Source organism: Oncorhynchus gorbuscha, linkage group LG04 (genome assembly GCF_021184085.1).
Source record: "Oncorhynchus gorbuscha isolate QuinsamMale2020 ecotype Even-year linkage group LG04, OgorEven_v1.0, whole genome shotgun sequence".
In the NCBI taxonomy this organism is placed as follows: Eukaryota; Metazoa; Chordata; class Actinopteri; order Salmoniformes; family Salmonidae; genus Oncorhynchus; species Oncorhynchus gorbuscha.
In genome coordinates, this window is record NC_060176.1 from 36,685,270 (window position 1) to 36,699,090 (window position 13,821).

The 13,821-nt window shown below is 39.8% G+C and overlaps 1 protein-coding gene across 2 annotated transcripts in view; it reads right to left on the reverse strand.

The window, feature by feature from the left end:
* Positions 1–13,821, reverse strand: part of LOC124034021 (protein FAM189A2-like) — a 65,860-nt gene that overhangs the window by 25,304 nt on the left and 26,735 nt on the right. For both annotated transcript variants that reach the window (XR_006838498.1, XM_046346653.1), the window contains exons 4-7: positions 11,834–11,953; positions 8,589–8,696; positions 6,761–7,033; positions 1,020–1,107 (exon numbers count right to left, since the gene is read on the reverse strand). Coding sequence is in view for 1 of the 2 variants with exons in the window: in XM_046346653.1 (XP_046202609.1) it covers positions 1,020–1,107; positions 6,761–7,033; positions 8,589–8,696; positions 11,834–11,953 (589 nt within the window). In the remaining variant the exon portion in view is untranslated. The remainder of the gene's footprint in view (positions 1–1,019; positions 1,108–6,760; positions 7,034–8,588; positions 8,697–11,833; positions 11,954–13,821) is intronic.

Here is a 13,821-nt window from a genome sequence, read left to right on the forward strand (position 1 = left end):
AGTAAGTGGCCTAGAGAGCTGCTTGATTCTTCCTGGATTATGTTGGAGAGGCTTCCATTAAAGAAGACCCTCTGTGTTCTGTTAAGGCAGGTAATTCTTGTTTCACAATATAGCAGGAGGTGTAAATCCATAACACATACGTTTCTCCAGATCGTTAATGTCAAAAGCCACACTGAAGTTGAACAAAACAGCCCGCACAATCTTATTATCAATTTCTCTCAGCCAATCATCAGTCATTTATGTAAGTGCTGTGCTTGTTGAATGTCCTTCCCTACAAGCGTGCTGAAAGTCTGTTGTCGATTGGCATTGAATCTTTACTATTCTTAGGTAGCGGAATTACTTTTGCTTCCTTCCAGGCCTGAGGGCACACACTGAGGGCTTAAATTTGGCTTAAATTTATATGGCAAATAGGAGTGGCAATATCGTCCGCTATTATACTCAGTAATTTTCCATCCAAGTTGTCAGACCTCGGTGGCTTGTCATTGTTGGTGTACAACAATACTTTTTTCACCTCTTCCACACTTACTTTACGGAATTCTAAATTACAATGCTGCTCTTTCATAATATTTTTTATCCACTGCTCATGTGTTGGGATCCTTCTCTTGCATGGCACTCGTGCAGACTGTGGGACATCCACGGCCATCCACAGCCATCTCACTTCTTACTCCTTCAGCTATTTTCACTGCCTCTACATAGGAGACCTGCTGGTTAATATTTAAATATATGTTCATATAATGCTTAAACATATATTTATATATCTGTAATTTACATATAATTAAATACATGTTAAAATATCTGTCAATATAATTTTTCCGTAAGGGCCACATTGTCCTATGAATTTTAATATCTAATAAAATATCTTACATTGTGGTTGTGTTTTGGTATGTTCAGACCTCTGACGCCATTCTGCTTAATGCACTATGCTACACTACTCTGCCCAACCCAGTACTTGTCCCACCTCTCTCTCAAGCTTTATTACAGTATGTCGGTCCATCAATCCATCCATCCGTGTGTCCTACCTCTAATTGAAGTACCCGCCTCTGAGCTGTTATTCAACTCTTCTGTCAACTCTGTCAGATCCGTCACGGGAATCTGAATCTCTGTCTCCTGAAGATAACATAGTCATTCAATATTATACTGTAACTGGAGATTGGGAGACATTAATAAATCACACAGTTATGAAACAAACAATAAAAGTAATGATCCAGGGTTGGGATCAATTCTGAATTGAGTTGTGAATTGCCATTTAATTTCAATTAAATTCTTGAATATGAATTGGCCACACCCCACAGGAAGCAGAATTAATAGAATTTGAATTAAAGGAAGTAGAATTTAATTCATTTAATTAATTTAGACTGAAATGCACTATATATTCCACAAATCACTGTCACGCCCTGATCTGTTTCACCTGTCTTTGTGATTGTCTCCACCCCCTCCAGGTGTCACTTATTTTCCCCAGTGTATTTATTCATGTATTTCCTGTCTCTCTGTGCCAGTTCGTCTTGTATGTTTCCAAGTCAACCAGCGGTTTTCCCCTTCTCCTGCTTTTTGCATTCTCCTTTCTCTAGTCCTCCGGTTTTGACTCTTGCCTGATTCTGGACTTTGTACCCGCCTGCCTGACCATTCTGCCTCCTGTGTCTGCATTTGGGTCTCACCTTGTGCCTTGATACATCACCATAGAAATGTTTATTTTGACTTCACGTATAGTTACCAATACCATGTAGCATAAGGTTGTAACATTTTTGGGAATGCATTCTGGGAAACATTTCTAATGCATTCTGGGAAATGTATTCTGATATTTAACAAGTATTAACTATCAATTATAATAGACAACCTACAACATGTTAGAATAATATACATATATATATTTTTAGAATGAGTTTTAGAAATATAAAACACATTCTCTTAAATCAATTTTCTAGAATTATAGTGGCCTGGAAATATTCTAACATTGTTGTGGGTTGTCTATAACAGTTCATAGTTCCCTTAATGTTTTTAAATATCAAAATACATTTCCCAGAATTGATTATATCAAACACTGCAGTATGGAAGGGAACAATCTAATATCATGACAAAGAAAAAATACTGTTTTACAGTTATCAATTAGTGTCTCCAGAAAATATTCAATATTGATTTTTTTCCACATTTTATTGTTACAGTCTGAATGTAATATCCCATAATGTCAAAGTAGAAATGTTTTTATTTTACATTTTTACAAAACAAAAAAATCAAAAGCTGAAATATCTTTAGGAGGGTTGTTGCGGTGACCGTATTACCACCAAACCATCGGTCACAAGCCATGAAGACAGTCAAATTCCACATGACCGTTTAGTCACCATAATTAGGATTCTCCAAGCTCTGATGCTGTTGGTAAATAGTAGCCTACCAAACTTGCTAACTTGCCTTGTACTCAGCATTATATTGCCCTTCTAATCATTCTGACATCTAATACAAGTATTTATGAAAATGTAATCAAACACTTTATGAGAGCTCAAGTTGCGCAACATTTCTATAGGCTATGCAATCGCAGGAAAAAACAGACTGATGGCCACTAATAAAAAGAGGAGGATCCCATGATCGTTCTATAGGCTAGGCCTACTATATTTATTTCTCACCTTTCCTAATATTAAGCATATTGCTGATATTTACCACAGGAGTTTAGCCTATTTGGCTGGCATGATAATAAACCACAGGGGAAAGCATCTTCCATTCGCTATTTACAGTTGAAGTCATACCCCTTAGTTTTCATACCCCTTAACCAAATACATTTAAACTCAGATTTTCACAATTCCTGACATTTAATCCTAGTAAAAATTCCCTGTTTTAGGTCAATTAGGATCACCATTTTATTTTAAGAATGTGAAATGTCAGAATAATAGTAGAGAGAATTTATTTCTTTCTTTCATCACATTCCCAGTGGGTCAGAAGTTTATATACACTCACTTAGTATTTGGTAGCATTGCCTTTAAATTAGTTAACTTGCGTCAAACGTTTCGGGTAGCCTTCCACAAGCTTCCCACAATAAGTTGGGTGAATTTTGGCCCATTCCTCCTGATAGAGATGGTGTAGCTGAGTCAGGTTTGTAGGCCTCATTGCTCGTACAAGCCTTTTCAGTTCTACCCACACATTTTCTGTAGGGTTGAGGTTAAGGGCTTTGTGATGGCCACTAACCACAGGGTAGCCTCGTGGTTAGAGCATTGGACTAGTAACCGGAAAGTTCAAATCCCCGAGCTGACAAGGTACAAATCTGTTGTTCTGCCGCTGAACAGGCAGTTAACCCACTGTTCCTATTCCGTCATTGAAAATAAGAATTTGTTCTTAACTGACTTGCCTAGTTAAATAGAGGTGAAAAATAAATAAATTTGCGACCAAGCTTTAACTTCCCGACTAATGTCTTGAGATGTTGCTTCAATATATCCACATAATTTCCCCTCCTAATGATGCCATCTATTTTGTGAAGTGTACCAGTCCCACCTGCAGCAAAGCACCTCCACAACATGTTACTGCCAACCCCATGCTTCACGGTTGGGATGGTGTTCTTTAGCTTGCAAGCTTCCCCCTTTTTCCCCCAAACATATCGATGGTCATTATGGCCAAACAGTTCTATTTTTGTTTCATCAGCCCAGAGGACATTTCTCCAAAAAGTACAACCTTTGTCCCCATGTGCATTTGCAAACCGTAGTCTGGCTTTTTTTATGACGGTTTTGGAGCAGTGGCTTCTTCCTTGCTGAGCGGCTGTTCAGGTTATGTCGATATAGGACTTGTTTTACTGTGGATAGAGATTCTTTTGTACCTGTTCCCTCCAGCATCTTCACAAGGTCCTTTGCTGTTGGTCTGGGATTGATTTGCACCTTTTGCACCGAAGTACGTTCATCTCAAGGAGAAAGAATGCGTCTTCCTTCCTGAGTGGTATGATGGCTGTGTGGTCCCATGGGGTTTATACCTGCACACTATTGTTTGTACAGATGAACGTGGTACCTTCAGGCATTTGGAAATTTCTCCCAATGATGAACCAGACTTGTGGAGATCTACAACTCATTTCCTGAGGTCTAGATTTTCCCATGATGTCAAGCAAAGAGACACTGAGTTTGAAGGAAGGCCCTGAAATACATCCACAGGTACACCTCCAATTGACTCAAATTATGTCAATTAGCCTCTAAGAAGCTTCTAAAGAAAAACCCTTGAATGGAATGTTCTGGAATTTTCCAAGCTGTTTAAAGGCACAGTCAACTTAGTGTATCTAAACTTCAGACCCACTGAAATTGTGATACGATGAATTTTAAGTGAAATAATCTGTCTGTAAGCAATTGTTGGAAAAATGACTTATGTCATGCACACAGTAGATGTCCAAACCGACTTGCCAAAACTATAGTTTGTTAACCAGAAATTTGTGGAGTGGTTGAAAAACATGTTTTAATGTCTCCAACCTAAGTGTATGTAAACTTCTGACTTCAACTGGAAGTGCATAGATGACATGTATTTTTTCCGCTGCCCCTGTTTCGATACAGGTGCATGATAATGGTCCATTCTAAATCTAAACAAATGTCACACATATACTATTTAGTATATGTAAAGACAAGATGAAATCAAGACTATTCTGAACGGTGAGAATATTAGCCTATCACTTGTGAATCATATATTATCACTTGTGAATGAAACAATGCCTTCACAACTAAAGTGGCCAAATAACTTTTAAATTAAGCACATTAATCCGCTTTACAAGGGTATGGAGCCTAACTGACATATATAAGCAGCGCGGGAGTTTCAATTTTGGGGAAGATGATTATCACCATAAAAATGCACATTTATAATAAAAGCATTACATACATAATTTGTGATCACTTTTGATAATGGTGTTTCCGATTACAGCCTACGAGCATGAGCGCATTGCTGCGCTTATAATGCGAAGAAATAGCCTAACAGATTATCAACATTTTCAGATAATTGTTCTGATCTGTTGCGTCAGCCACATTGTATAAAACTGTTTTTTTTAATGCTAGTGATTGTATTAATTTGGGATCCATCGCATCCCTCAACTGTCCCAGACTATGTTTGGAATATTTATTTATTGCATAGAATAGATCGACTTTTGTACTACGAGGGAGAGTAGATTGACATAGACTAGTGCTTTTTCTGTTTGTTAGGCATACTCATCTTTTGGTTGACAGTTCTTCCAATATTTTCAGTATGCACGCAGTTGCGTCCCCGATCACCTGACGGAGAGCAGTGTGAGTGAGAGACGCTTCGGATTGCGTAGCACACTCAGGGAGAAGGACACAACGCAGCACTCCGGTCCGCAAAAGGCATTTTTTAGGGTGCATTATGGCCACAAATGGAATGCTGCTGGGAAATTCGTGGCATTATCAAGTGTTTGTCAAATTGTGAATAAGAAACTATTGGAGTGTGTACATCCTGCGCAAAAAACAAAGCAAACTGTCTCTCATGAGGACCGCCACAGGCTGCAGAGGATAAGTTCATTAGAGTTTACCAGCCTCAGAAATTGCAGCCCAAATAAATGCTTTACAGAGTTCAAGTAACAGACACATCTCAACATCAACTGTTTAGAGGAGACTGCGTGAATCAGGCCTTCATGGTCCAATTGCTGCAGAGAAACCACTACTGAATGAAGGACACCAATAATAAGAAGAGACTTGCTTGGGCCAAAAAATACAAGTAATGGGCATTAGACTGTTGGAAATCTGTCCTTTGGTCTGATGAGTCCAACCTCTGTGTCTTTGTGAGATGCAGAGTAGGTGAACGGATGATCTCCGCATGTGTGGTTCCCACCCTGAAGCATGGAGAAGGAGGTGATGGTGTGGGGGTGCTTTGCTGGTGACACTGTCAGTGATTTATTTAGAATTCAAGGCACACTTAACCAGCATGGATACCACAGCATTCTGCAGCAAATACGCCATCCCACCTGGTTTGCGCTTAGTGGGGCAATCATTTGTTTTTCAACAGGACAATGACCGAACACACCTCCAGGCTGTGTAAGGGGCTAATTGACCAATGAGAGTGATGGAGTGCTGCATCAGATGACCTGGCCTGGTTACTACATGATTCCATATGTGTTATTTCATAGTTTGTATGTTTTCAATATTATTCTAAAATGTAGAACATAGTAAAAAATAAAGAAAAACCCTTACATCAGTAGGTGTGTCCATACTTTTGACTGATAATGCATGTAAATTAAATCTGTATTTTAGTTCCAATAAATTTGCTAAAACTTTTCACTTTTTTTATAAAAAATATATTTAACTCATTTTGAATTCAGTGTGGAATAATTCAAAACTAATATTTTAAATAGTATGTGTAGTCTTTGCATTAATATGTTGCATATCCTTTTGATAAAATAATTGTCAAATGAACCAAACTTTCATGCTCCATGGTTTGAATTGGTTTGAATTCCATTCTAATTCATTCAATTAAAATTCTGCTTCTTTATGGGGGTATGGCCAATTCAATTTTAAGTGCATTGTTTGAATTGAACTCAGAAATTCCAAATTGACTCCAACCTTGCAACTATCAATACAAAGCATTTACAACTCAAAGGTATCACATTGCTGCATTACTTGATTTGAAGTTACTGAGTTTTTGTTGGAATACAACTTGGAGCATGCTGACTGGATGGGGGCCAGCCATTCCCATTGTTTTGCAATAAACAATGCTAATGTTAAGCTGTAACTAAATGATTATCTAAATCCATAGTCTACTTTCAGGGTACCCATAAAATTATATAAATGTAATCTGCTGTAAGTACCTGTGTTGCGCTGGCCAGGGCGGAGCCTCCAGTAACAGCTTCGTAGGGAGGGGGTGGGTCTAAAGGACTGAACACCTCTACTCCTTTAATCCTGGCACCATAGATATGAGGTAGTGGTGTCACACTGTCCCCAAACATCCTGCGAGCCAGCCGTGGTGTGTAGGAGTAGAAGGTTGAAAAGTAGGAGGGGGGAGGGGCAGGGGGGACAAACTCATCCGGGTCAGGGATAATAGTTGGCTCCTCCACCTCCTCTGCAATTGGCCTGGGATCATCCTAATAGAGGGGGGAGATAAGCCCCTTTATTGAGATGCACCTGTAGTGTTGACAAATTAAAAAAGCATTGGTCAATATGGAGCAGAGAATGTGAGCGGAGTGGAGCTGGAGCGGACCGAGGAGCAGTATGCCCAATTTGACAGGAGCACAGAGCGAGATTCACAAAAGTTTGAGCATCGGACTTCGCTGTGCTCACTTCACGAGTTCAGGGCATGCCTGGCCCAGCATGTATTTGTAGTCTACTTCTGTGCTGCTATAGCCCCTTGCTTTAGCTACTGTCATGGAGTTCGATAAATATTTTCACAAAGAATTTGATAAAACACACAGGTGCAAAATCAAGGTAATTTACAAAGACGAGGACCAATAGCAAGAGAGGGAGTGCAGTGAAAGAATCATTAAAGAATCATTGTGGAATCTGAAAATACACATATGCGGAAAGCATGATGGTGTACTTACTACGTGAACATGCTAAAAGAAAGAAACGAGGTGGGTAGATAACTAAGTGTGACATTGTAGCAAAGTAATTATAAACAAAAAATCTGATCTATTAAACTTTTTGTTCATTTTTGTTCTATACAGTAAGCCATATTTTGGCCCAATAGGCCTGGCATATTCACACTTAAAAGAGCTTTCAGTTTTGATTGGGTTATTTTGTCTAAAAACCTTTAGGCCTACCTATAGAAAATGAAAATAAAGAACGCTGCATCTCTGCCTAGCCTGGAAAGTGTGTCCTCTCCAATGCTGGCCTGTTCTCCAGGCACCATCGCATGAGCCTGAAGCCACAGACTTTGGCCAAACTCGTGTTTCTAAAAATGAATGCAAAGCCACTGTAGACTAAGCCTAAGGCATTTTTCATTTAATTTGTATTTCATTCTAAGTAAGTCACAGCCAATATGCTCAATTTATAAACTATAATGATTTAATGCAACTAAATGTTGATTAATGCTGAGCGCTTTATGTCCCTACCAGCCTAGTGTCGCACTCGCAAATGATTCACAATGTATTTCTTTGTAGGCTATAGCCTTGAAATAATTGAAATAATATAGCCTGAAAAATACATTTTCGTTCCTTCTTAGGCTCCCTGTCTGGCTCCTGACCTATTTAAAGAGTTTATATGCTGTTAAATATGACACGTAGCCTATTTGAAAATATAAGCGCTTCTTACATTCACCTTTTCATGTTTATTAAAATACTTTTCATTCAAATCATTTGGTTTGGTTTCAATAATTCCAAACCAAACGGTACGACCAGGTAGTCACAAAAATAGATGGAAAAGGGATACCCGCCAAATGGGTGTCGGTTAAATTGTGATTTTAATGAATGGAGTGAATTCAGAGCTGCAGTTGTTTAACCTGTGAGTGCTGTGGAGCACTGGAGTGGTGCACAAGCACAGCATGAGCGGGATTTCCAACCACTCAACTCTGCTCACACACTCTGATATGGAGATTATTTGGTTATGTGATTGGACGTGGTGCAGATTCTAACCTACATGAATGTTGCTGGGGGTTCTCAGGCCCTGTGAATGGTTGTGATAGAGTACATGTGGTAGTCTTACCATACATGGTCTTCTGGTGGTGAAGACCTGTAGGTATCGGAAGGCAGCAGCCACCAGACACACTGCAGTGGTCAGAGCATTCAGAGCACATAGCGCAAACAGAACCTTCTGGAAACACGGACAGACGAGAAACAGTTTGGGTTAAACCACCCCACAAACACCAATAACCATCTTAACTTGCTTTATGGTTAAAGACTACCATAAGGAACCACAGAGTTGTATAGAGGGCTCTAGTGCCCAAAACCCCGTTTTAACAGTGCCTTTGAGCACTTTCGCCATTTTTAACCTTTTCACACATGAGTTCAAAATATCTCTATGCACGTGATGACAGAATGCACTCACTGTTCCAAAATGTGATTGTTACGTAAACAGGACAGTTAACACGTGCTGCTTGCTAATTATCTATGTTTCAACTTTTAAATTTAAAATTATTTTCGAACAAGTTTCAGTTTCTAACAACACCTTAATTGAGGTGTGTTTCACCTCCTCATTAATTCACATAGAAGTAGCCCATTTCAGCATTGCGGACAATTTATGTTTGAGGCTTTATAATATAATAATAATAATAATAATAATAATATATGCCATTTAGCAGACGCTTTTATCCAAAGCGACTTACAGTCATGTGTGCATACTGAGCTGGACAAACTTCTCTCTTCGAGGAGAGCCCACACACTTCACAAATGTTTCCGCAGATCAAGTATGCAGACATTTGCACAGTCTTACACGAACTGGCACATTTTAAGACTGGCGCTTGTATTGCCTTCCTTGTTTTTTCCTTACAAATAATACATTTGGACATATGTGCGTGTTCCTATCAAAGCAAGCGCCTTATTTCCTGTTTGTCATTTCTACCTTAGCATTCAGTAAACCACCCCACAAACAGAAAATACAGAATACAGAAATACAGAAACATATATATATATATATATATATATATATATATATATATATATATATATATATATATATATATATATATATATATATATACAGAAACATTATGCATGTATATATATATATATATATATATATATATATGCATAATGTTTCTGTCAATAAACAGAAATATATTGCATAGATTATAATGGATGTGTGTAAAATACTTTTTTGAAGGTTGTACTGATTATAATGAGCTAATGCTAAGCTATTTGCTATTTTTGTGGCACTATGCTTGTTGAATTCAATGAATTCTGGGTGTCACGGAAACATCTGTCAGACCAAATATTTTATAATGAGGTTAAGGGTAAACTTCCGGAAGTGAATGAAGGGAAGTGAATGATCATAGACGACACACCCCCTTCAACATGCTTACTGCAAACAGACCAAACTCATCTTTTCTCCTCTTATTATCTTTGGTTGACGCGAAAAAACTAACATGGCGGCGCGCACAAACTAACCCTTATCGAATTACTTTCGATTTCTAGAAGTGTTTTACTCAATTATTTCGATCAATGGCCTCCCGGGTGGCGCAGTGGTTAAGGGTGCTGTACCGCAGCGCCAGCGGTGCTACCAGAGACTCTGCGTTCGCGCCCAGGCTCTGTCGCAACTGTCCGTGACCGTGAGGTCCGTGGGGCGACGCAAATTGGCCCAGCGTCGTCCGGGTTAGGGAGGGCTGGTAGGGACATCCTTGACTCATCGCGCATCAGCGACTCCTGTGGCGGGCCGGGCGCAGTACCAAGGTTGCCAGGTGCACGGTGTTTCCTCCGACACATTGGTGCGGCTGGCTTCCGGGTTGGATGCACGCTATGTTAAGAGGCAGTGCGGCTTGGTTGGGTTGTGTATCGGAGGACGCATGACTTTCAACCTTCGTCTCTACCGAGCCCGTACGGGAGTTGTAGCGATGAGACAAGATAGTAAGCTACTGTGTCGAGAAATCCTTTGCATGTGAAGAGCAACTTATGGTCAAGTCTGCCAGTGGGTCCTGACAGCGTGGAGCATTGTCAAAAAATCCACTATCATCAACGGGTTTCGAAAGGCTGGACTGCTGCGTGTTGAAGGGGCAGCATGAGCTCAGCGGGGTATTTGCATCCTGATGAAAGTGACGAGAGCGACAATGAAAACGATCCAACATCGGATGAAGCAATTCTGAGGCTATTCAACTCCAATACCGAAGGAGATGACTTCAGTGGTTTCAGTGCATAGGAGGAGGAAGATAGTGACCAATGGCTTTCTTGGTAGGCTACTGTTTAAATTTTTGTTACAAGCCATGTTTCGTTAAAGCCTATTTATTTTTGATTTACAAGCCATGTTTCGTTTAAAGGCTGTGTAAAGTTAATTTGTTTCAATATACCGGTAGGCACCTGCGGCTTATAGACATGTGCGGCTTATTTATGTACAAAATACATATTTTTTTATAATTCAGTGGGTGCGGTTTATATTCAGGTGTGCTTAATAGTCCAGCAATTACGGTAAATAAATAAAAAAATATATATATACACTTTATATATTTTTATTTTATTTCGATAAGCTCACCCATGATGTGATGAAATATAAATAGTAATTGCTATTAGCTAATTCATATTGTGGTTTCTGACAGTCGAGAGTTATCTAAATATGACTGCTTGTGTTATGTCAATCTTTCCTCAGTTAGTGCTAGGACTAACGTAGCCTACATTTTCAATTTTCTTTACTTCTGTGAATGTCTGAACATTGCATCCAAAAATAAACTTGGCACGTTCAGGACATAACTTTGTAAGGACTGTGTTTGTGCAAAATGTTTCTGTGAATAAACAGTGTGGCTAGCTTAAATGCTGACTGTTGCGTAAATCGAAACTGGACTTTCTAAATAAGCGTTCTAATCACACCAGTTTGAGCGTAAGCTGCAGTGACCACTGTAGAATGATCACACCCATTTGTTGGTACGTGTGAAAGGTTAAGTAGCCACCTGGGTGGGAATTCCTAAGGGTTAAGTAAGGATCACGTAATTCCATCAAGATCATCAGGAGGGATCAGACAATGAATTATACTTGTGAGCAAACATTCCATTACTGAAGGTGGCAGTTAATCGCCAAACTTGGCTTCAAACCTTTTCTAGCAACACACTCCAGGTGGCAGTATGCACCCTCTATCAGGTTGTTAACCAACTCATAGAAGTAGTAGAATAAAACAAATGGAGATGGACTCAGTGGCGCTGCCCAGATGCCATAATGGGACAGATACCATGTTGCGATCTCTGGACAACTCTATGCAATGAACATAAATTCTCTCACACACATGGTATGCACACACTAACACATACACACCTTGAGTAGGACCCTCATGGTACTACAGGAGTGTCCAGGGTAGAGTTTGAGTAGTTTGTCCTCAGGACACTTGGCAGTGGGGGTTTGAGGACAGCAGTTACACACATCTCCCACCTCACTCTGAAACACACAAGAGATGCATGGCGTTTAGACTCACACTGAAACACATAAAACACAACAGATACATGGCCGTTAGACTCACTCTGAAACACACAACAGACCAGGTCTAAGAAATGTCAAAAACAAACAGACTTTGTTTGACATGTTGGCATGCCAATCCCAACCTATTCTAAGAATGTTAACACTTTCAACCAGAGGAAAGTAAGGAGGGAGGAAGGGATTGAGAGAGAAATAGGGCAAAGAGGGAAACTGAAGAGAGAGACATCAACAGAGTGAGAGCAAGACATATTTTACCTTCAGGCATGTACATTTTCATCGCCCTCCCTCCCTCCCTCCAGGTCAATGAAAGGGTCCTTGCTATCCGGGATCCTTGGGACGTCCCTACCCCATTGAAGTTGACATTTAAAATTATTACGGTAAGGTTAAGGTTAGGGTAAGCGAAGGGGTCAGGGTTTAGTGAAAGTAACAACAGATTTGAGGAGCAGGTGTTCTGGACGGGAGACTCCATTACTCAAAAACTCTCACAATTTAACCAGTTGAAGTCGAAAGTTTACCTACACTTAGGTTGGAGACATTAAAACATGTTTTTCAACCACTCCACAGATTTCTTGTTAACAAACTACAGTTCTGGTCAGTTAGGACATCTACTGTGTGCATGACACAAGTAATTTTTCCAACAATTGTTTACAGACAGATTATTTGTCTTATAATTCACTGTATCACTATTCTAGTAGGTCAGAAGTTTACATACACTAAGTTGACTGTGCTTTTAAACAGCTTGGAAAATTCCAGAAAATTATGTGATGGCTTTAGAAGCATCTGATAGGCTAATAGAAATCTATTGAGTCAATTGGAGGTTTACCTTTGGATGTATTTTAAGGCCTAACTTCAAACTCAGTGCCTCTGTGCTTGACATCATGAGAAAATCTAAAGAAATCAGCACAGACCTCATAAAAAGAATTGTAGACCTCCACAAGTCTGGATCATCCGTGGGAGCAATTTCCAAACGCCTGAAGGTACCACATTCATCTGTACAAACAATAGTACGCAAGTATAAACACCATGGGACCACGCAGCCGTCATACCGCTCAGGAAGGCGAGGCGTTCTGTCTCCTAGAGATGAACATACTTTGTTGTTAAAAATTGCAAATATATCCCAGAACAACAGCAAAGGACCTTGTGAAGATGCTGGAGGAAACACATACAAAAGTATCTATATCCACAGTAAAACAGGACCTATATTGACATAACCTGAAAGGCCGCTGGGCAAGGAAGAAGCCACTGCTCCAAAACAGCCATAAAAAAAGCCAGACTACGGTTTGCAAATGCACACGGGGACAAAGATCGTACTTTTTGGAGAAATTTCCTGTGGTTTGATGAAACAACAATAGAACTGTTTGGCCATAATGACCATCGTTATGTTTGGAGGAAGACGGGGGAGGCTTGCAAACCGAAGAACACCATCCCAACCGTGAAGAACAGGGGTGGTAAGCATCATGTTGTGGGGGTGCTTTGCTGCAGGAGAGACTGGTGCACTTCACAATATAGACGACATCATGAGGAATCAAAATGATGTGGATATATTGAAGCAACATCTCAAGACATCAGTCAGGAAGTTAAAACGTAGTTGCAAATGGGTCTTCCAAATGGACAATGACCCCAAGCATACTTCCAAAGTTGTGGCAAAATGGCTTAAGGACAACAATGTCAAGGTATTACAGTGGCCATCACAAAGCCCTATCCTATAGAACATTTGTGGGCAGAACTGAAAAAGCATGTGCCAGCAAGTAGGCCTACAAACCTGACTCAGTTACACTAGCTCTGTCAGGAGGAATGGGACAAAATTCACCCAACGTAATTGTAGGAAG